Raw genomic sequence first — 24,140 nt, forward strand, 5'->3', positions numbered from 1 at the left:
GGCGTGTCTAGCAGCAAGGAGCAGGTAAAGAGGGAAGAGGAGACCTCTTCCTGGATCAATCATTACCATTACCAAGTCTTCTTACATGTCTCCTATAAGGGTTGAGCAAACATCTCATTGACTACAACCTGTCATGTGTCCAAGTTTTAACCGCCAATGATGTGGGGAGAATGGCATCTTTTGATTAAGTGTATTAATGAAGCAAATAAAGTTGGACTCTGAAGAAAAGATGGAAGGTGAATGGATATTGCCCCTGCGTTTTTTATTACAGGGGTCAATACTTTTAAGGCTGAAAAGCCAATATCATTGCCATGCTATTTCACCTCACGGGACACATGCAAGCGACAGTTCTTACAACTTAGAACGTCAATGAAACTTTTTGGAAATAGAATTAAAACGATCACTCAAAAACCCTCATAAGTTAAGGAAGATAATCACACTTATGCAATCATTTAAGTGAAAACAAACCTGAATAAAGAACAAGAAGAGCAAGACCCAGACATTTCCACTGCACAAGTTCTGGTCCCTTCCTGGGTGGAATGCAATGTGAGAGAAGGAGCATCACAGCTCAGGTTTAACAACCACTAAGAAAATTCACAATGTTCTCAAAGCTATTCTACAAGTGATTGTAAAACTAATGACCTCAGACGTATTTGAATGGTAAGTTTGAGGAGCAATCATCTTGACATGATCATAAAGTAAACACCATCCCAGCTCAAATTTTAGCATAACTTTAAAAGTTCATAATCGGTTACAAAACACCTAAGCTTTGAACTTACCAAATGATGTATACAAGGAATAGAGCGACTATTTTAACTACATGCTGAAATCAAAGTCATTACTATAGTTTGCGTGCTCTTCCATTGCTATTTTGGGGGAGTTGTTCTGCAAATTAGTGAAAATCGGCTTCATGAACTTGAACTCACCAGTCCCACTCCCTCCACTCACACACACCTCATACTGGTAGCTCTGCGACAGCGTCCCCGCCCCGCCCACGTCCACCAGAGGACCCACACCACCACACCCAGCCCCGGCAGGGAAGAAGCGGCCCTCGGCCACAGACACCCCACACCCTGACCCCACCGCCACAGCCCCAGCCCCGGCCCCGCCGCGCCCACACAGCCGCGCGGCCACCAGCGCCAACACAGACGCCAAGAACAGAGAAGACACCGCCGCCAGCGCCACCACCAGCGACACCGTCAGCGCCTCCGCCTGCCCAGCCTCGCCCCCCACACCCCCCACACCCGCCTGCCCCGCCTGCCCCGCCTGCCCCGCCGGCGCGTCGGGCCGCGGCAGGTAGGGCTGCGAGAAGCCGTCCACCAGCAGCACGTGCAGCGCCACGCTGGCCGAGAGCGGCGGCTCGCCGTGGTCGCGCACCTGCACCAGCAGCCGCTGCTGCGGCGCGTCGCGCTCGCTCACAGGCCGCGCCGTGCGCACCTCGCCGCTGTGCGCCCACACGCCGAACAGCCCGGGCTCCGTGGCCTGCAGCAGCTCGTACGACAGCCACGCGTTGCGGCCCGAGTCGCCGTCCACCGCCACCACCTTGCTCACCACGTAGCCCGCCTCGGCGCCGCGCGGCACCAGCTCGGGGCACGCGCCCGCCGCAGAGCCGTTGCGCGGCGGGTACAGCACGCGCGGCGCGTGGTCGTTGGCGTCGCGCAGCACCACGCGCACGCGCGCCTCGCCGCTCAGCGCCGGAGACCCGCCGTCCGACGCGCGCACGCCGAACTCGAAGGCGCGCAGGGTCTCGTAGTCGAGCGCGCGCAGCGCGAACAGCTGCCCGCTCGCCGCGTCCAGGGCCACCAGCGCGCCCACGTCCACCTGCTCCTGTCCCTGTGGCTGCTGCGTTGCCTGGTCTTGCGTGAGCAGCGAGTAGGTGAGCTGGGCGTTGGTGCCCGCGTCCCTGTCGCTGGCGCTCACGCTTCCGATGTGCAGCGCGGGGCTGTTGTTCTCCAGCACGAACAGGGTGTACAGGGCCTGGCTGAAGGTGGGCGCGTTGTCGTTGACGTCGGACACGTGCACTGTCACGTTGTGCTGGCTCTGCAGCCTGGGCGTGCCCAGGTCAGAGACAGTGATGGTGATGGTGTACTGGGCCCTGGCCTCCCTGTCCAGCGGCCCGTCTGTTACCAAGGTGTAGAAATTGTCTATGGTGTGTTTCAGAAGAAAGGGTAGATGTTCTTGAATGGAACAAAATGTTTTTCCATTGTCTCCAGAGTCTGCATCTGAAATTCCAAAAACAGCCACTAAGGTCTCCGGGGAATTTTCTGGGATCTCACTGATCAGTAAGGACATGGTCAGTTCCGGTACATTGTCGTTGACATCCGTCACTACTACTTCCACGGTGCATTTTCCCGTGAGACCCCCGCCATCTGAGGCTTCAATTTCCATTCGATAAGACTGAATTTCTTCAAAATCCAATAGTCGTTTTAATCTAATTTCCCCCGTGGCTGGGTTTATTTCAAAGGCCTGAATGATTTGGGTTGAAGCTTGGAAAAGTGAGTAGGAGTGTTCCCCGTAGGTCCCAGCATCTGCGTCGCTGGCGGCGACAGCAGCGACCAGCGAACCTAGCGGGCTGTTCTCTGGGATCTGAACCTGGTACAGCTGCTGAGCAAACTCGGGGGCGTTGTCGTTGATATCCATGACCAGGATGAGGACCTGGCAAGTCCCAGTCCTCGGAGGCACCCCACCGTCCAGCGCCGTGAGGGTCAACCTGAACTCGGGCTGCTCTTCCCGGTCCAGCGCCCTGTCCAGCACCAGCTCCGGGTATCTCCAGCCATCGCTGAGGTTGCGGGTGAGGAGGTGGAAGTGGGAACTGGCGTCGATGGTGTAGGTCTGAACCGCGTTGCTGCCCACATCCACATCCTGAGCTGCTTTCAGAGGGAACAGCGCCCCGGGACGGCTGCTCTCCGGGATCTTGAGTAGGATTTCCTTCTCTGTGAACTCCGGGGCGTGGTCATTGACGTCTTGGAGCTGAAGTTCACCTTGGATAAACTGCACAGGGTTTTTCAGTAACACCTGGAAGTGCAGTAAACACGGATTCGTGTCACCACACAATTCCTCGCGGTCCATCCTTTCTTTTACAAGCAAATTTCCGCTCCTCTCTTCCAGCTCCAAATACTGTTTATTCCCTTTGGAGAGAATCCGGGCACCCCGCGCGATCAGCTCCCCTGCTCCCAGCCCCAGATCTTTTGCTAGGTTAGCTATAAGAGAACCGCTCTCCCTCTCTTCCAGAATGGAATACTTGTGGGCCGCGCTGCCCACCTCCCACAGTAGTAATGAGAAAATAATGGCGGTCACTTGCCTTTTCTGCAGCGCATTTGAGAGCGGAGTCTCCATTGTTCCTCCGGGGACAAAGACTGAAGGTGCAGTCTTCAACAATAGCACACACAAAAAATAATGCTTCACGTAAACTCAGCTAAATTTAGTCACCTTGAGTTGCTTTCATTGACTGACGGGAGAATAGGTACCTCTCTGAAGCTTTTTGTCTCCAGCAGTGTGAAAGGTTTCCTTTGCAAGCTGCTAAAAACTGCTTGGCTTGGAAGGAGTCGCTGACGCTGGAGACGTTTTACATTTTCTTAGCCTGCAGCGCCACCAAGCGTTCTACTTTACAACTTCAGATAATTTTCATTTTAAAACAAGTTTGTTAAAACAACTGAAAGGCATTGCTTGATTTTTTTAAAAAGATTTTTTTAAATTGGAAAATCAGATTTACAGAGAAGAGACAGAGAAAGATCTTCCATCTGCTGGTACAGTCCCCCAAGTGGTCGCAGTGGCCAGAGCTGAGCTGGTCCAAAGCCAGGAGTCAGAAGCTTTTTCTGGGTCTCCAATGCGGGTACAGGGTCCCAAGGGTTTGGGCTGTTGTCTACTGCTTTCCCAGGTCACAAGGAGGGAGCCGGATGGGAAGTGGAGCAGCTGGGATACAAACCAGCACACATATGGGATCCTGGTGCATGCAAAGCAAGCACTTTAGCCACTAGGCAACCATGCCGGGCCCCATTGCGTGATTTTTAGGTCACAGAATGTTAAAAATTCCCCTTTCCCACCTGTTATGAAGTCTTGTTCAGGTAATTAACAGTAGTTGTGAAATCACAAATAACTTCCAGGCCTATTTTCTCTTAAAACTCTGCTGAGGTAAATTCATATCTACTTAGTATCTCTCCAGATAATACCAGTAAGTTCTTCCTCTTGGGGAATTTACACTACAAAAATACTCATTTGTTTTTGTTAAGACAAGTTTATGGTTTTTAAAATTCTACTCCCAAATTGTAATGTTCCTATAACTTCTCAAATAAACTTAAAAGGTGATTTCTTGTCAGCCTCTGGGCTTCTTGGTAAACTTTTCCCTTTATAAACCGACTTGTACAATGCCTAGCAGAGTTTTACTAGAATTTATTAGACTAGTACAATACCCATTTCTTTTATTAAAAACCGGTATATGCTCAGAATTCAATGTCTTTTCTACAAGCATGAAGATAAGGGGCAAAACTCTGTTTTCTGGGGAAGGGTTCTGATCTACCTTCGCTGGCCCTGTCCCTGCACATATCCTCGAGGACTCTGGGGATGGGGTTATTGGATAAACTTCATTGCTGCAAAGGAAACCATGTGGCTGGGGCAAGAATAGCAGGAGAAGCAAATTCCCTCCAAAGAACAAGGATCCTGTTAGAAGGAACCCAGAGTAAATCTCTGTGAATACAAACAGTAATTAGCTGGAAGTCATCCTTTTCAGTTCACTTGTATGGAAGCAAATCACAGGCAAATATATTTTAGGTAAGCCTAGTTCCATTTCAGTTAAGAATGGACATAAAATATTCACTCTATTGTCATGTAAATATAAATTGCCTATAGGCAATGGAAAATATCTTTTTCATAAAATGTGACAAATATAACCTACGCAAATAAAACCAAATATGGACTAAAGTGTGGGAGCAAGGAATTTGTGTTTGTTAAAGACAAATGCTTAAACAGTACCAAAAGGGAAAATCTTACACTAGCTACTGACCTGCTATCAATAACTTACTCAGTTGTTAACAGTGTACTCAGCAGCTTGACAAAGAGTTCGCAAGCTTGATTTTGACAAAACAATACTTCTGAATTATCCAATTTTTAGACACATATAAGGAGATAAAGTGTCTTCTCAAACATTTTTGTTTTTTTAACAGAAGATGAGTGGAGGAGATTCTCTGATTTGAAGGAGATCAAATGAGTGATTTAAGAAGTAACAATATGGGGCGGCGTGGCCTAGGGGCTAAAGTCCTGGTAACTAAAGTCCTCACCCTGAACGCCCAGGATCCCATATGGGTGCCGGTTCTAATCCCTAATCCCGGCAGCTCCACTTCCCATCCAGTTCCCTGCTTGTGGCCTGGGAAAGCAGTCAGGACGGCTGCACCCAGTAGGATACCCGGAAGAAGTTCCTGGATCCTGGCTTCGGATCGGCATAGCATCGGCCATTGCACTCACTTGGGGACGGAAGATCTTCCTCTCTGTCTCTCCTCCTCTCTGTATATCTGACTTTACAAAAAAAATAAATAAATCTTTAAAAAAAAAAGTAGTAATATGAAACGGATTGTAAAAGTTCCTGGGGGGGAAATGGGCTTGAAAGACAGCCCTCTGGGCACAGAACAATGGTTCAATGACTAAATCCTCACCTTGCATGTACCAGCATCCCATATGGGCGCCATTTCATAGCCCAGCTGTTCCCTGCTTATGACCTGGGAAAGCAGCAGAGGATGGCCCAAAGCCTTGGGATACAGAACCCATGTGGCAGACCTGGAAGAAACTCCTGAAGTGCCTCAGCTCCAGGCCATTTCGGCCATTTGGGGAGTGAACCAGGGAATGGAAGATCTTTCTCTCTGTTTTTCATCTCTCTGTAAAATCTGATCTGCCTGTTCAAATAAAGAAATACATCTTTTTTTTATTATCATTATTATTTTTTATTGGAAAGGCAGATATACAGAGAGGAGAGACAGAGAGGAAGCTCTTCCGTCCGATGATTCACTCCCCAAGTGAGCGCAACGGACCGATACTATGCTGATCCGAAGCCAGGAGCCTCTTCCGGGTCTCCCACGCGGGTGCAGGTTCCCAAAGCTTTGGGCCTTCCCGGGCCACAGGCAGGGAGCTGGAAGGGAAGCAGGGCTGCCGGGGATAGAACCGGCGCCCATATGGGATCCCGGGCATGCAAGGCGAGGACCTTAACCACTGCGCCACTGCACCGGGCCCAACAAATACATCTTTTAAAAAATTCTTGCCTCACAGTGCTGGGATCCCGTATGAACACCAGTTTGTGTCCCAGCTGCATTTCATCTAACTCCCTTCTTGTGGTCTGGGAAACCAGCAGAGGATGACTCAAAGCCTTTGAAGCTGTGCCACAATGGGAGACACGGAGAAGGCTCCTGGCTCTGGGCTTCCTTCCAGCTCAGCTCTGATCATTGGGGCAACTTGGGGAGTGACCATGTGGACAGAGATCTTTTTCTTTGGTAAATCTATTTTGTATTTGCCTTTCCAATGTAAATAAACAAATATTTTTAAATAATGAAAATAAAATTTAAAAAGACAACTGAGTTTAATGGTAAAAGGGAATCCATGCATACTTTTATAGTATGCATTTCCACAAAATTTTAGAATGCAATTTGCTTTTAATAATTCTAAGTATACTTTAATATACAAAGTTATTAGCATGCCTTTACACAGAAAATGTAAAATATTTTTAAAAAAATTATTGGAATGTATACCAAATATTCATTCAGCATTTACAACTGACGTGGTGCTTTCTCTAAAAGCTATCATGCTCATAAATGAGACTAAGAAACTAAATTAATGTGTTGACACTACAATGGTGCTTACATGAATAATGTTGGCGCTATTGCCCCATACTGACATACACGTCTGAATAGCACTGTCAGCACTTACTTATCATCATTGTTTCACATTTTGGGGCTTGCACCCCAATTTAGGCTAATACTGGATAATAAAAACAAAGCACATTTTTAAATATTGCAATACAGCAATAATAAAATGACTATAACAATATGTCAACTAAAATTGTTTAATTTATGAAAACATTTGTTTTATAAATGGTCACATACGGAAAAGTGTTTCAATACAATAAAGCAAAACTAGAGAAAATACTGTGTATGTTTAGTATCTAAACTTAAATTAAAAAAAATAGGAAACTAAGCAACATACAGCACTAACATAGCATGCATCAACAACTAATTATAAAGAGATTTCAAAATCTAACAAACACAAATATATACATAAATCAAATACTTAACTGAAAGGGAAGCTACTCCGAACGCTGGGGCTCTTCTCTATTTCAATACCAGGAAATTCAGGAGAAAAATTCGGGGCAATCGGCTTCATGAACTTGAACTCACCAGTCCCACTCCCTCCACTCACACACACCTCATACTGGTAGCTCTGCGACAGCGTCCCCGCCCCGCCCACGTCCACCAGAGGACCCACACCACCACACCCAGCCCCGGCAGGGAAGAAGCGGCCCTCGGCCACAGACACCCCACACCCTGACCCCACCGCCACAGCCCCAGCCCCGGCCCCGCCGCGCCCACACAGCCGCGCGGCCACCAGCGCCAACACAGACGCCAAGAACAGAGAAGACACCGCCGCCAGCGCCACCACCAGCGACACCGTCAGCGCCTCCGCCTGCCCAGCCTCGCCCCCCACACCCCCCACACCCGCCTGCCCCGCCTGCCCCGCCTGCCCCGCCGGCGCGTCGGGCCGCGGCAGGTAGGGCTGCGAGAAGCCGTCCACCAGCAGCACGTGCAGCGCCACGCTGGCCGAGAGCGGCGGCTCGCCGTGGTCGCGCACCTGCACCAGCAGCCGCTGCTGCGGCGCGTCGCGCTCGCTCACAGGCCGCGCCGTGCGCACCTCGCCGCTGTGCGCCCACACGCCGAACAGCCCGGGCTCCGTGGCCTGCAGCAGCTCGTACGACAGCCACGCGTTGCGGCCCGAGTCGCCGTCCACCGCCACCACCTTGCTCACCACGTAGCCCGCCTCGGCGCCGCGCGGCACCAGCTCGGGGCACGCGCCCGCCGCAGAGCCGTTGCGCGGCGGGTACAGCACGCGCGGCGCGTGGTCGTTGGCGTCGCGCAGCACCACGCGCACGCGCGCCTCGCCGCTCAGCGCCGGAGACCCGCCGTCCGACGCGCGCACGCCGAACTCGAAGGCGCGCAGGGTCTCGTAGTCGAGCGCGCGCAGTGCGAACAGCTGCCCGCTCGCCGCGTCCAGGGCCACCAGCGCGCCCACGTCCACCTGCTCCTGTCCCTGTCCCTGTGGCTGCTGCGTTGCCTGGTCTTGTGTGAGCAGCGAGTAGGTGAGCTGGGCGTTGGTGCCCGCGTCCCTGTCGCTGGCGCTCACGCTGCCGATGTGCAGCGCGGGGCTGTTGTTCTCCAGCACGAACAGGGTGTACAGGGCCTGGCTGAAGGTGGGCGCGTTGTCGTTGACGTCGGACACGTGCACTGTCACGTTGTGCTGGCTCTGCAGCCTGGGCGTGCCCAGGTCTGAGACAGTGATGGTGATGGTGTACTGGGCCCTGGCCTCCCTGTCCAGGGGTCCGTCTGTTACTAAGGTGTAGAAATTCTCCGTAGATGGTCTTAGGATAAAAGGGGTTTTGTCGTCTATAGAACAAACAACTTCCTGGTTACGTCCAGAGTCTGCATCTGAAACGCTGAAAACTGCGACAACTATGTCTGGTGCATTTTCTGGAATTGGGCTGAAGAGTGATGACATGGTCAGTTCAGGGGCGTTGTCATTCACATCCAGAACGTTGAGGATTAAAGAGCATTTCCCTGTGAGACCCCCGCCATCTGTGGCTTCGATATCCACGTGATAAGACTGAAATTCCTCAAAGTCCAATGTCTTTTTCAGGCGAACTTCTCCTGTGATTGTGTCGATTTCAAAGGGTTGGTTAACGTCATCGACCTGAAATAGGGCGTAAGACAGCTCCCCAAAGGATCCTGCATCCAAATCTCTGGCAGAAACGGTGAGAACCCGATAGCCTGGGGGGCTGTTTTCGGGGACCTGTGCCTCATAGCGCTCCTGAACGAACTCGGGGGCATTGTCATTGCTGTCCAGCACCAGGATCCTAATCGTTGCAGTCCCTGACCGTGGAGGAGACCCGCCATCCTGCGCAGTGAGGGTCAGTTCTAGATGGGGCTCCTCCTCGCGGTCTAGCGCCTTGTCCAGCACAAGTTCCGGGTATTTTCTACCGTCACTCCGATTGCGGGTGACAACGTGGAAGTGGGCATTGGTGCTCACGGTGTAGCTCTGAAGGCTGTTGCTGCCTGCGTCTAAATCTTGTGCCATTTTCAGTGGGAATATTTTTCCCGGCGCAGTAATTTCGGATATTTTCAGAACCATTTCTCTGGCAGGAAACTCTGGGGCGTGGTCATTTATATCTCTGATCAGCAAGGCAGCCTGAAAAAACTGCAGGGGATTTTCCAGTAACACCTGGAACGGCAGCACACATGGCTCCGTGGAGCCACACAGCTCCTCCCGGTCCAGTTTCTCATTTAGCAGCAAATCATGGGTGTTCGGATCAAGCTGCAGAGGTTGTCTGTTCCCTTTGAAAACAACCCGGGCGCCCCGTGAGGCCAGCTCTCCCACTCCCACTCCCAGGTCCTTTGTCAGATTGGCCACAAACGTGCCGCTTTCTGTCTCCTCCATTACTGAGTACTGAATGGATTCTGAACCCACCTCCCACAAAAGCATCAACACCATAAGGATTGCCACTTGCCTTTTGTCGTGCCGCGCTTTTGTTTGCATCATCTCCATTGTTTGGTCCGATTCTAGAGGAAGACCCCTTTTGCAGCTCCTTACAGCCACCATCCACTGTGGGCTCTCTGAAATGCCTTTGCTATCGATTTTTCAATCGATTCCTCCACCGGGTCCGGCGGGAACAGCCCTCCTGGACACTTCTAGCTTAGCTTTAGCTGCACTGTCTTGTTTATTTTTACCTCTGCTTCTCGGTGAAATGAAGTCCAGGCAAAGTTCCGCTCTGTCATTCATTCCCTTAGCCTGCATCGCCACCATGCGTTCAAAATGTTAACTTCAGCGGGTGTTTTTAGATGGATACGATTTTCAGCTCACTTTTAAGTTGAATTGGTATCTCTCAAACTTAGTGTGTGAACCACGTGCATTAAAACAAAAAATGTTGGGAGCCTTGTTGTTGAGGTTGGGTTTTGCTGCTGCTTGTTAGGCCCATTCCTGGGTTCTCTCCAGTTCTTGAATGGAAATCTGCATTTGAATCTGTCTCCACCTTTGAGAATCATCCCCTCAGGCTGTAGACAGTTTAATTCACCTCTGAAGACAGCTGGGAGTTGTGAGTCCAAGAGGGACATTCTACAGTTGTCCCCAAAACACAACACACTTTGCAAAATATGAAAGTTGATTAACAACAAGCAAGGCGAGTAACTTCGCTAAACTAAATGCCTAATGAATGGCATGAGCAGCAGATTCTGTCATGCAGTTATGCCTACAAAATAAGGGCGACAACTGGGCTACTAGCAGAAGGGAGACCAAGAGATACTCATGATAGAAGTGCCGAGTGCGAGCAAATAAAATTATCTTAAAAAGGAACTAAGATGAATCAAATATTACTTATGACAAGCATTTAAGGATACTAATTCATTTTTTAATGGGTAGATTTGGCCGTGGTTTTAAAAGTCTCATGCATTGCATTCTATTTTTTGGTTGAATTCCCCTCTTCAATTAAATATGATCAAAAAGTACCAGTCTGTTTTAAAAACATAATGCAGTGCAGAAAATAAGCATTCAAGAGCAGCACAGAAGACCACCAAATCTAATGTAAATTCAGGAAAAATAAGGTGATATTAAAAGATTACTAGTAACTTAGTGAATGACATCAATGGTGGGACATCATTGGCCTGTTTATTCCTATGTCACCAATTTCTGCTTAAACTGCAAAATGTGCTTCAAAATAATATGTTGGTGCATGCACATATAAGAAAGCAAAATGGGTCAAGCACAAGTTCAGGATTCACATTTATTAAGAGATAAAATCAATTGAGCTCAAGGAAAATTCACTTTAGATTTCTTCAAAATGTTTCCACTCTATGCAAGCTGAAGCTAAATAAAGTCTAGAGTCTAATCATCCGAGTTCATCTTGTGGCTGAAAATCACAGGAATCGAGCCAGAAAGACAGTTACAATACCAATGTGACCAGCCCGGAGGGCTCACCTGGTCAACATTACTGAGAACAGGCTCTCCCTGGAGAATATGAGTAATACCAAAGTGGGCTGATGGAGTCAAGCCAATACACATCTTGCTTGGCTGGTTTCAGTTTTTCTGAAGCAGGCTCGTTTCTAAATACATCTTTCTGAGGAAGCACTGAGTGTTCTGAGTCCAGCCTGATGGCATTCATTCATTGTTTATTTACTTTTTGCCTATAGCACCACCAGAAATCCTAAAACAGATTTTTTAAGTTATTTTCATGTTTAAAGCAATTCTTAGCAGTCATATAGGGTGGGTTCCAAGCCCTTTTAGGTTCCAAGTCCATACTGACTTGCCTCCCTGATCATTGGTAGCTATAACAGGATACCTTAGTGCATCCAAAATAGAACAGCAGGATGTGTGAGGCGCGTGCCTTTAATAGGAACTGGTTACCTCTAATTCCTTCAGCAGGATGTGTGAGGCGCGTGCCTTTCAATAGGAACTGGTTACCTCTAATTCCTTCAGAAGAATGCGTCTCTGTTTTGTTCTTTTGATGTTGATTTCCTGGAGTAGAACTGAATTGACTTTATTTGCATAAGCCTCTTACGGAGACTCTGATTGAAGGGCCCAGCTCTGGGTTTGTCTTCAGCTGCCTTCGCAGGGAGCTGGATTGGAAGCCGAGCACTCCATTATGGGATGTCATTGGTAGCTTTATATTTTCTGATGTTTGCTTATTTCTTTTGCTGTATTTTTTTGGGGGGGTGGAGGGGACTTGGGCTCCGTATATTTTTTTCATTTGATTCAGCTATGTTGATAACTTCCTGTTGAAACATTTCATGCAATCTGTTTTCAAATCTTTCTTGGATAATTGTAACATCTCATCTTGATGCTGGCATATATTAATTGTCTTTTAAACTCGGGTTTGCTATATTCTTGGTATGACACAAATACTTCCTTTTTAAAAAAATTTTTAAAGAGTTATTGCAAACCCAGATATATAAAGAGGAGAAGAGACAGAGAAATTATCTTCTGTCCGATGATTTACTCCCCAAGTGACCACAACAGCCGGAGCTGCACCCATCCAAAGCCAGGAGCTCTTTTGGGTCTCCCACAAGGGTGCAGGGTCCCAAGGCTTCGGGTCGTCCTCGACTGCTTTCCCAGGCCACAAGCAGGGAGCTGGATGGGAAGCAGGGCTGCCGGGATTAGAACTGGAGCCCATGTGGGATCCTGGTATGTTCAAGGCAAGTACTTTATCTGCTAGGCCATGGCGCCGGACCCAACAAATTCTTTCTTCCTTGATGTGCAAAAAGAATCTCTTTTGAATGCACACAGAGGTATATTCAAGAATATAATGGAGTGCTATGAGAGTCATATAAATGAGCTGCATAAACACAAAGACTGAGTAAAACAATGCTCACATATGAGGCCATTTCTCTGAGTTCCAAAGACAGACAATGTGGACAATAAAGACTATATTCACATTTGCAATTGTGGAAAGGAACAAATGGTTATTTAAAAATCTAAGATACAACATGTTTCTGTAGTGATAAAGGTTGTTAAGATGCAGATACATGAAAACTTGCAAAATTTAGCCTCTGTCCTAATTCTTAAAACAGGTAATGGGTGCAGGGGTGCTAGTTATTTGAATAATTATGAATAATTAATAATAATTCATTCATGTAGGCACAACTTAATCCTGTATATACCATTGTATGTACTTTTTGACTTTTAATCAATTTAAAAATAGAACAAAGGAAAACAAACAGAAGCAAACAGAAGTCAACACGCCTAGATTGACATTCTGATTCAAGCATTTACTAGCCAGAGGCCTTTGGAATTCCAGCTCCCAGGTGAGATGGATCTCTCATGAATAGGGTTAATATCCTTAAGAAAACAAAAAACAACAAAAAAAAACAGACCCCAGAAAGCTCTCTCATCCTCTGTGCCTGGTAAGAGCGCCATGACAAGTCAACAGTCTGTAATTTAAAAGCACAGTCATCCAGGCACTCTGACTTTGGATTTTCAGCTCCCAGAACCCTAAGAAATAAATGTCTGTTACTTGTATGCCATTGAATCTATGGTATTTTGTTACCGTGGCCCAAACTACATCTGTGCCATGGCAGGCTGCTTTGCCTCTCTGTGTTCTACTTTGTCATATAAAAATGAAAAATCAACTGGACATTATTTTAATTGCTAAATCAGGTATACAAAAATACTTTTCATGAATACTCAAACACATAAACGTATCTAATAATATGTCATAAAATACATAAGAGTTGCTAATTATTTTCCCTCAAGACAGGTCTTCATTAAAAAAACAAAAAACTCAAGACTTGATTAGTATATAACAAATACATTTTCTGGTGAACATTGAGAAGGCATTTTTGGAATGCCAGCATAACATGTTTTGGATTCAGGCATCTGAAGGATCACATCCTGCCAGAGCTCCCTGCCGGTTCATCACATGGCACCTTATATCCAAGTCAGACATTTGCAAACCTGGCCCTGCTCTGCTTTGCACAAACACTCTGTCAGAATTTCCACTTGGGGCAGCAGAGTCCGTGAATGTCATCCTATCATACAAAGGTGGAGATGTGCAAAACAGCAGCTACTTTGTATCATCAGCCAGGTCTGTCTTGCCAATGGGCAGGTGAGCACAGTTCTTTGGAATATGGGAATCAGAAACAATAACGCTAAGATGAAGAAAAAAATACGGTATTGTTCTAAACAAATAATACAGGCAATAACATGAACTTTGAAAATGCCAACCTATATTATGAAAAAGCCACAATCAAGCAACAAAACACGAACTTAAATACACCACTGAAGTTAATGATTCACTAGAAAATAACCTAGAGCTTGTCAAGATGTAAAGGGAAAGAGACATAAGTTAAAAACAGAAGTAGCAGCCACATGGAGAAAGAAGTTCTCAACGGTCAATATCTGACAAGCTCAAGATTCAGAAAACAAGAGGATCTCTAATTTTAAGTGGTTGCCCTCTGTGGTGCTCATTGCTAATATGGCTGAGGAGTCATTTTGCTCATCTTCTTAAGGAATGGCTCTTTCTTGTATAATTTGCAGTTTTTAAAAATTTCAAATCCAATCATTTTTGCTGTGAATTCTCACACTTCCTATTCATTTGTCTTTTTCAATAAGTCCTTGTGATTCATTAATAGATCATCCATAACAGACATTTTGATTGTTTGTAAGCACCTGATGTTCTAAATGTCCCTTTCCCCACTGTTTTTGCTACATCTCCTGGGCATAGATGTTTTGATTTTATTGTCTTTTCTTCAGCGCCACATGGGTCATGTAGTAGCAGCATTTCTAGAAGATTTTTAAATTTCTTTTTCATTACTTTAGCAATGCATTGGTCATTCTGTAGCATGATGTTTGACTTCATGTGGATGTAAATGTTCTGTTTCTCATCCTGCTGTAGATTGTCTTTTCTGGCTCTGTATTTAAGGGGATGTACAGTAGCAGTGTAGTGGAGACTGACATGTCTGATGTGGAGAAAGTGCAGTATACCTCTCTGCATCTAGACTGAAGATTGACTTCCAGTGAAACTGTTGAATATATCCTGACAGTAAGATGCTGGACTCTCTGACATTGTCCATGCCTACAATGTGGAGAAACACTTCAATAGCAGAAAGATGGACTTAGAGGGGGGAAATCAGTAGGGGAGAATGTGGGGAGGGAAAGAAGATATCCCAGAGCCTACGGAAGTGTATCATAAAATAATAGTAATAATAATTGGGCCCGGCGCGATAGCGTAGTGGTTAGTTCTCGCCTTGCACGTGCCAGGATCCCATATGGGTGCTGGTTCTAATCCCGGCCACCCCGCTTCCCATCCAGCTCCCTGCTTGTGGCCTGGGAAAGCAGTCGAGGACAAGGACAGCCCAAAGCCTTGGGACCCTACACCTGCGTGGGAGACCCAGAAGAGCTCCTGGATCCTAGCTTCGGATTGGCTCAGCTCCAGCCATTGCGGCCGCCTGGGGAGTGAACCAACAGATGAGAGACCTTCCTTTCTGTTTCTCCCCCTCTCTGTATATCTGACTTTCCAATAAAAATAAATAAATATTTTTAAAAAAAATAATAATAAAGAAAACAAGAGGAATCTGGTCATATACTGAAAATCACTTTGAGAGAGAAAGCGAGGGAAGGAGGAAAAAAGAGACAAGAAAGGTAGAAGAGGAAGAGAGAGAGAAGGAAGGAAGAAAGAAATGAATAAAGATCTTCCATTTACTGGTTCATGACCCAAATTCCCACAACAGCCAGGATTGGACCAGTTCCGCCATGTGGGCATGATGGCCCCAAGTAGGTGAGCCATCACCTGCTGCCTCCCAGGTGTGTGCTAGCAGTGCATCAGACTCAGGAACAGAGCTGGGACTCAATCCCAGGCACTCTAACATGGGGTGCAAGTGTCCTGAGCGATGCCTGAACCACGTGCCAAACCCAGGGATGCAATTATTTAGACAAAAATGGTAGAGATATTTCCAGAGATGGAAAGGCATAAATTGTAAGAATATATACCACATTGAGTTCCCAACAAAATGAATAAAAAAAACCATGACATTATTATGACATTTAAGTTACTTCAAAGATTGAGGAAACTCTGAAAGTTCCCTCTGAAAGAGGGAAATAGCAAGATAGATATATTTCTAAAATGTATCAATACCCAACACAAGGAATTCTTAGCTGTGGCTTTAGAGTAGAAACAATCGCATAAGCTTTTGGCTATTGAAAAGTAGATCAAATATGAGGTCAGAGGGTGTAAAGGAGAAGCAGATTTAAAGGCTACTCTTCTCATTCATATAGAAAATCACACAAAACTCCTCATAATTTAACAGTAAACACAGGTTGCAGTTTGACCATAGCAGTACCCCCAAAACAGTGATAAGGTTGTATGTAAATGATGGAAGATTGATGTTATTTAAGTGTGGTGGATGCCCAATAATCATAAGAGGAAATGGCCCAAAACTTGTAAAATATATATATATACAACCGCATCCCTTTTATAGGGCTGTCACCACACAGTTCTGAACAGGAGGCTTAAACAGCAAGGGAGGTCTCAGAGCAGGGTTGTTCCCTCTGAGGAGTCTGTCCTTGCCTTGTGGGTGACCTCCTGTGGCTGCACTTGACCATCACTGTGTGTGCACTGTCCTCTCACCCTCTTTCTCTTCCACCCACCCCAGCTCCTCCAGTAATACTGGATTAAGACCCACTATAACTACTCATGTTAAAGGAATTAAAGTTTAAAGTTTACACTTGAAGTTCCTATCTGTGAGGTAGTAGAGGCTAGAGTTCCGACCTATTAAGCTGACAGGAGGATGGTGCAATTGAGGCATTAACAGATAAAAATATATTCCTTGGGCCCGGCGCAGTGGCGCAAGTGGTTAAAGGTCCTCGCCTTGCATGCCCGGGATCCCATATGGGCGCCGGTTCTAATCCCGGCGGCCCCGCTTCCCTTCCAGCTCCCTGCCTGTGGCCTGGGAAAGCAGTCGAGGACGGCCCAAAGCTTTGGGAACCTGCACCCGCGTGGGAGACCCGGAAGAGGCTCCTGGCTTCAGATCGGCATAGTATCGGCCCGTTGCGCTCACTTGGGGAGTGAATCATCGGACGGAAGATCTTCCTCTCTGTCTCTCCTCTCTGTATATCTGCCTTTCCAATGAAAAAATAATAAAAATAAATCTTTAAAATATATATATATATATTCCTTAGTAATAAGAAAGCAAATATCAAAAGGGGTTTTATAAAGGCTCAGAAGTGATTTCCAGTGGGACAAAATAGAAGAGACAATACCAGATGCCAGCGAATATGTGGAGGAATTTATACATCCATTCATTGATATAGTAGTACAAGTTAGTACAATCCTGGAAAAGTATGTCAAAATAGCTACTAAAAGTGCACATGTATTTACTAAATAAGTTACAGTTCCATCTATAGACATATGCCCAAACAATCTGCATATACATCTCATGTCAAAAATGAACTAGAGAAAAAGGAACTAGAATATTCACAGAATCATGCATTACTGCAACCCTGAACCAATCCTCACATCCATCTAAAGGCTAATAAACGGTAGTGCTCTCATACCATGGAAACTACAGCAACAAGAATGAATGAACTGGGGCCGGCACGGTGGCACAGTGGTTAAAGTCCTCGCCTTGCGCGCCCTGGGATCCCATATGGTCGCCGGTTCTTATCCCTGCGGCCCTGCTTCCCATCCAGCTCCCTGCTTGTGGCCTGGGAAAGCAACTGAGGATGGCCCAAAGCCTTGGGACCCTGCACCCGCGTGGGAGACCCGGAAGAGTTCCTGGCTTCGGATTGGCTCAGCTCCAGCCGTTGTGGTCACTTGGGGAGTGAACCAGGGGAAGGAAGATCTTCCTCTTTGTTTCTCCTCCTCTATGTATATCGACCTTTCCAATAAAAGTAAATAAATCTTAAAAAAAAAAAAGAATGAATGAACTGAACTACAGACACTGAATAAACATGCTTTTGGGTGAAACTAAACTATGGTAATCAGAGTCAGCGCATTGACAAATTGAGCTGGTTGTGGTTGTAAGAAGCAATTTTTGTGGCAATGCTTTCCTCATGAGGCTACTGCTACTCCACATGTTTACTTAGTGGAAAATAAACTTATCAGCAAGAATTTGTTCACTTTTCTGCATGTATACTGTAATACATTTCTTTAAAATAGTTTTTGGGCCAATGTTGTGGTGCAGAGTTAGACTTATTCCCAAGAAGCTGGTATCCCATATTAGCACCAGTTCAAATTCCAGCCTCACTTTTTCCCCAAGCCTAACCTCTTCAAATCCAGCTCTGTGCAAACGTGCCTGGGAAAGCAGCACAAGATGGCCAAAGTACTTAGATTTTTGCTACCCTTGTGGGAGACTGGGGATAGAATTCCAGGTCCAGGCCCAGCTATTTTGACCATTTGGGAAATGAACCAGCACTTGGAAGTTCTCTGTGAATTTGAAATAAACAAAATATGTATATAAAAAGAATAATGCTGCTTTTCTTTCTTTAAAAAAAGTGTATTTAAAAATAGAGACAGAGGAAGAGGGTGCTCCTATCCACTGGTTCAGATCCAGGGAGCTTGCAAAAGTCAGGGATGGGCCACGCAGAAGTCAGGAGTCAGGAACCTAAGCTGGCTCTCCAGGAGACAGGGACTCACCACGCTGGGCCATGACTACAGCCCCTTCCCCAGAGTGTGCATTAGCAGGAAGCTGGAACTAGGAGCAGAGCTAGGACTGGAACCCAGGATTCTGGAATTCTCATCTGGGATTTGGACATCTCTGGCTGTGTTTCACCTGTTCTGCCCAACTTCTGCCTCAGTTGTTGCCCTTTACCATCTATGCTCACTTGATTTCATGTCAGTCAAATGCAATTCAGCAAAACAAATACAGTGAGGTCAAGTAGTTTTTTTTTTTTCAAATTAGCAGTGATATAAATCACAATGGGTACACTATATAGAAAATACAATTCATATTTGACTTTATTAAGACAGTTCACATACCAAGGCAAGGAACCATCTCAGGATTATCCACAGCACACAGGGGAATGGCATGCCAATATATAAATAGATGCGGTGAAGTAAAAAGAAATTTGTCAGAACAAGACAGAATCAACAGAGAGATCCAATAACAACGGAAAAACAAAGCTGCAACTGGAAGTGGAGGTTTATTGTTGTTTTCTTCTTTTTAACCATTGAAATTCCCAGCTCCTATGTCTAGGTAAAATAAATAGCAAAAACCTTGCTACATAACTAGGACTCTAAGAGAATACAAGGCTATTCCTCAAAGTAGAGTTTTCTAATTGTTCCCCAGAAAACTGGGGCTGGAGGTTGGCTCCAAACGGCTTCATGAACTTGAACTCACCAGTCCCACTCCCTCCACTCACACACACCTCATACTGGTAGCTCTGCGACAGCGTCCCCGCCCCGCCCACGTCCACCAGAGGACCCACACCACCACACCCAGCCCCGGCAGGGAAGAAGCGGCCCTCGGCCACAGACACCCCACACCCTGACCCCACCGCCACAGCCCCAGCCCCGGCCCCGCCGCGCCCACACAGCCGCGCGGCCACCAGCGCCAACACAGACGCCAAGAACAGAGAAGACACCGCCGCCAGCGCCACCACCAGCGACACCGTCAGCGCCTCCGCCTGCCCAGCCTCGCCCCCCAAACCCCCCACACCCGCCTGCCCCGCCTGCCCCGCCTGCCCCGCCGGCGCGTCGGGCCGCGGCAGGTAGGGCTGCGAGAAGCCGTCCACCAGCAGCACGTGCAGCGCCACGCTGGCCGAGAGCGGCGGCTCGCCGTGGTCGCGCACCTGCACCAGCAGCCGCTGCTGCGGCGCGTCGCGCTCGCTCACAGGCCGCGCCGTGCGCACCTCGCCGCTGTGCGCCCACACGCCGAACAGCCCGGGCTCCGTGGCCTGCAGCAGCTCGTACGACAGCCACGCGTTGCGGCCCGAGTCGCCGTCCACCGCCACCACCTTGCTCACCACGTAGCCCGCCTCGGCGCCGCGCGGCACCAGCTCGGGGCACGCGCCCGCCGCAGAGCCGTTGCGCGGCGGGTACAGCACGCGCGGCGCGTGGTCGTTGGCGTCGCGCAGCACCACGCGCACGCGCGCCTCGCCGCTCAGCGCCGGAGACCCGCCGTCCGACGCGCGCACGCCGAACTCGAAGGCGCGCAGGGTCTCGTAGTCGAGCGCGCGCAGCGCGAACAGCTGCCCGCTCGCCGCGTCCAGGGCCACCAGCGCGCCCACGTCCACCTGCTGCGGCCGAGCCTGTCCCTGTGGCTGCTGCGTTGTCTGGTCTTGTGTGAGCAGCGAGTAGGTGAGCTGGGCGTTGGTGCCCGCGTCCCTGTCGCTGGCGCTCACGCTGCCGATGTGCAGCGCGGGGCTGTTGTTCTCCAGCACGAACAGGGTGTACAGGGCCTGGCTGAAGGTGGGCGCGTTGTCGTTGACGTCGGACACGTGCACTGTCACGTTGTGCTGGCTCTGCAGCCTGGGCGTGCCCAGGTCTGAGACGGTGATGGTGATGGTGTACTGGGCCCTGTCCTCCCTGTCCAGGGGCCTCTCCGTTGCTAGAGTGTAGAAGTTCTTGAAAGTGGATGTCAAAAGGAAGGGAATGTCATCTTGGACAGAGCAAATCATCTTCCCATTGTCCCCGGAGTCCGGATCAGACACACTGAAAACTGCCACTACAGTCTCGGGTGAGTTTTCTGGGATGGGGCTGGTGAGTGTGGCCATGGTCAGCTCTGGTGCGTTGTCGTTCACGTCCAGCACCTCTACCACTACGATGCATTTTCCTGAAAAGCCCCCACCATCGGTAGCTACGATTTCCACATTGTAACTTGTAGTCATCTCGAAGTCCAATGCCCCTTTCAGGCGAATTTCTCCAGTGACTTCGTCTATCCCAAATGGTTGAGTGATTTCGCTGCCTTGGAATAGAGCATAGGTCACTCTCCCGTATGCTCCGGCGTCTAAATCCTGGGCGGAGACGGTGGCAACCAAGGAGTCAGGCGGGCTGTTTTCGGGAACCTGAACCTCATACTGTGACTGTAGAAACTCGGGGGCATTGTCGTTGCTGTCCACGACTTCGACACGCACCGCCGCGGCCCCTGACCTGGGTGGGACTCCTCCGTCCAGTGCCGTGAGAGTTAACCCGAGCTCGGGCTGCTCCTCCCGGTCCAGCACTTTGTCCAGCACCAGCTCCGGGTACTTGCGACCATCTGCACGGTTATGAGTGACGACGTGGAAGTGCGAATTGGGGCTGACTGTGTAGTTCTGAACCGTGTTGCTTCCCACGTCCAAGTCCTGGGCTGTTTTCAAAGGAAACACAGAACCTGGCTGGGCGCTCTCTGGGATTTTGAGTAGCACTTCCCGCTCCAGGAACTCGGGGGAATGATCGTTTATGTCTGTGAGCTGCAGCTCAGCCTGCACAAACTGCACTGGGTTCTCTAACAATAGTTGGAAATGCAACACACAGGGTTCTGTCGCCCCGCACAGCACCTCCCGGTCCAGTTTCTCAGAAAGAAGCAAATCTCCTGTCTTTCTATCTAGCTGCAAGAGCTGTTTGTTTGCTTTGTAATGGATCTGAGCGCCCCGAGCTGCCAGTTCTCCCACCGCCAGTCCCAGGTCTTCAGCCAGATTGGCCACGAAATGGCCACTTTCTGTCTCTTCTGGAACAGAATATCTAATTGTATCAGAACCAGCCTCCCACCAAAGCAACAAAATAACAAAGAGGGTAACTTGCCTTTTGCGTGGCGTTTTTGCTCGTGCAGTCTCCATTATGCAGACCTGGTCCAGAAAATGCAGTTTCTTCAGCTCAGCATACAGTCCACCCAGTTTAGTTATCCTCCAGTTATATCTCACTCACTGACTTGCACTTAAGACGAGTGGGCTCTCTCCCGGAGCATCTCTCCCCCTAGATCTCACCGAAAATGCGTCCTTCTTTCAGAGAACATTCAGAGTTCTGATGCCCAGCTTAATGGCGACTGGGCTAACTGCGGAGCCGGCTATTCACACTCCTAAGCCTGCAGCGCCACCACGCGTTCTTATTGAGTAATTTTTTTCTGGCTTGACAAGAAATGCAAAATTCTCCAGCACCAGACTGTGTAAGGTTAAGTCTTATTTTTGTGTGACTTGTGTGTAATAGTTAAAGTTCTGTAGTGTTTCACAGGGAGTATGTTATCTACCATGTAATGCTGCGGAATTGTTGATTAAATAAATTAATTTTACTAACATTTAAAGGAAGTACATGCGCTTAAGAGGAAACTTGCTGCAGGAACACGGAAAGAAGCTAAGAAGCTACATGAGTGCAACTTTCAAAAAATATAACTATTCTAAAATTTACAAATCAGTGTACACTGCAAAACTGCAACCCCAGGCAGTGCTATAGACTGTGCCTAGTCAGTACTTTATTAAATAATTGGTTACTACTGCCTTTGAACACTAGAGACTCCAAACTTCTGCAACTTTCCAGTTATTGGAAAATTGTCTCCCAAATAAGCAGGTCTTGAGGTTAGGACTACCATGCTCTTGAATTTTTTCTTCTATTTGATCATGATAAAATAATTTGATCTCTTCTCTAAAAAACGTTCTCCCATTTAAAATAAAGAATCCAGTGACTTTTAGTGTATTCAGAGTCATGCGTCCATCATCACATCAAAAGGAAACCTTATGTCTTGTAAACTCCCTATTCCCTCACCTCTTCTGCCCTGAACTCCAAGGAAACCTTAACCCAAGCTTTTTTTTTTCTGCTGTAGAATTACATATGAATGGAATCATACAGCATAGACTTTTGTGACTGATTTCTCTTAGCATAATGTTTTCAAGGTTCATTCATGCTGTGACATATATCAGCATTTCATTCTTTTTGTGGCTGAACAACATTTTATTGTGTAGATATAACACATTTAGATTATCCATCACTCTCTGTACAGTTGGATTATTTCTGCCCTTTCATGATCAGTAATGCTGCCATGAGTATTATACACACATTTGCATGGTCTTCTTCTCACGTCACTAGCAATGGAACTGCCGGGGCCACATGGAATCTTTGGTTTTGTTTGAAGAATGGCTAGACTTTTCCAAAATCATCACACCTGGTTATGTTCCTACCCACAATGAGTGAGTTCCAATTTTCCCACATCCATTCTAAATCTATTATCTGATTTATTTGCTTTTAACCATTGCAATTAGTATGAAGAGGTATCTCCTTGTGATTTTGATTTGCATTTCTCTGAAAACTAATGATGCGCAACAGTTTTCCATGTGTTTACTGGTCATTAGCATATAGAGAGATGCCTATTTAAATACTTACCCATTTAAAATGTTATCTTTATTCAAAAGATCATTTCCTCTTTATTCTCACTATACTAGTAACTAGTAACTAGTACTAAAAACAGCCTTAGCTGGGTAAGACCAAAGCCAGGAGCTCAAAACTCAACATGAATCTACCACACTGGTGTTCTGCATCCAACCATTGGAGCCCTCACCTCTTGCCTTCTTGGTTTTCCTGTAGCAGTATGTTGGTGCAGGGGTGAAGTGTCCAGTAAGGTGTTTAGTCATACAGCACCAAGCAACTGCCCCTCTTGGCCCATTTTATTAAAATTATTTGTAAGAGCTCTTTGCATATTCTAGATATAAAGACCTCTTCAGATTTGGATGCGAGTTTTGCATCTCCATAGTTTCGATTGAATAAGCACGTTACTTTTTAATCAATGCAGGGTTTTTGTTAATTAGCTTTAGAAGTTTGTTAACTTCTAGTTAGAAGAAGTCTTAGATCCAAGCATCAATAAATAATGTTTAAGCCACTCCTTTTTTGTTATTTTAAGAAATATGTCCTTTTTGTTTTAACTCCTTCTTGAAAAAGATCTGCATACCCTATGTCATCATAGGTGTTACTGCTAAACTAGATAATTTTATTCCAAGTAACAAACCTGTGGTAAAATAATGACTGCTAAAACACGTAGTAACATCTGTAAAAATGTTAACTTAGATGCCAAAAACATCCTTTGCAAATGTGACTAAAATTAAGTTCCTGTGAAGAACAGATGATCTTGTATTGACTGGCGCAGAACAGAAGCTTTCTTGGTTGTGGTTGCAGGGAGAAGAGACTGCTCAAGAATGGCCAGAGGAGCCATGCTGCTGGCTTTAACGATGTGCAAATGAGCCATGGGTCAAGTAATATGGCTCTGTGTTTATAAGTTGGCAAAGACAATAGCACGGGCTCTTTAGAGCCACCAGAATGGAATGCATTCCTGCTGGCACCTCGATTTCAACACAATAGGACCTCTAATCTCCAGAAGCATAGAATAAATAATTTTTATTGTTTTAGGCAATTACATGACCCCCACACATTTCTCTCCAGAATGATTTTTAAGAGGTGTTGCCAAAACCATTTGCTTAAATTTTGACAGAGGTTAACTGAGATGAGCTTTTCA

The 24,140-nt window shown here is 47.1% G+C and overlaps 3 protein-coding genes across 5 annotated transcripts; all 3 read right to left on the reverse strand.

Moving 5' to 3' along the window:
- Positions 1-807: 807 nt before the first annotated feature.
- LOC121152985 (protocadherin beta-17-like) lies at positions 808-3,336 on the reverse strand. Its single transcript, XM_040975325.1, is given in 1 exon segment — positions 808-3,336. A coding segment is annotated over 1 exon segment (2,529 nt).
- A 3,930-nt stretch (positions 3,337-7,266) lies between these two features.
- On the reverse strand, positions 7,267-9,783 carry LOC121152991 (protocadherin beta-6-like). 2 transcript variants are annotated; one of them, XM_040975346.1, is made up of 2 exons: positions 7,690-9,780; positions 7,267-7,659 (listed from the first exon to the last, which is right to left on the reverse strand). In XM_040975346.1, exons 1-2 carry the CDS (start codon positions 9,778-9,780, stop codon positions 7,267-7,269), a joined length of 2,484 nt encoding a protein of 827 aa, XP_040831280.1. The 2 variants fall into 2 exon arrangements, with proteins under 2 accessions (XP_040831280.1, XP_040831272.1); XM_040975338.1 differs by having other exon boundaries at positions 7,267-9,783.
- A 9,180-nt stretch (positions 9,784-18,963) lies between these two features.
- Positions 18,964-21,483, reverse strand: LOC121172085 (protocadherin beta-5-like). Of its 2 annotated transcripts, XM_040963170.1 has the most exons (2): positions 19,390-21,483; positions 18,964-19,347 (listed from the first exon to the last, which is right to left on the reverse strand). In XM_040963170.1, the coding sequence occupies exons 1-2, from the start codon at positions 21,481-21,483 to the stop codon at positions 18,964-18,966; spliced, it is 2,478 nt and encodes an 825-aa protein (XP_040819104.1). The 2 variants fall into 2 exon arrangements, with proteins under 2 accessions (XP_040819104.1, XP_040860196.1); XM_041004262.1 differs by having other exon boundaries at positions 18,964-21,483.
- Positions 21,484-24,140: the final 2,657 nt, after the last annotated feature.

The sequence above is a fragment of the Ochotona curzoniae genome, unplaced genomic scaffold, assembly GCF_017591425.1.
Source record: "Ochotona curzoniae isolate NIBS_2020 unplaced genomic scaffold, NIBS_Ocur_1.0 contig_1, whole genome shotgun sequence".
Classification (NCBI taxonomy): Eukaryota; Metazoa; Chordata; class Mammalia; order Lagomorpha; family Ochotonidae; genus Ochotona; species Ochotona curzoniae.

Excerpts from the sequence above, each read along its gene's own strand:
- LOC121152991 (XM_040975338.1), bottom strand. The coding sequence starts at position 9,783 with ATGATGCAAACAAAAGCGCGGCACGACAAAAGGCAAGTGGCAATCCTT.
- LOC121172085 (XM_041004262.1), bottom strand. The coding sequence starts at position 21,483 with ATGGAGACTGCACGAGCAAAAACGCCACGCAAAAGGCAAGTTACCCTC.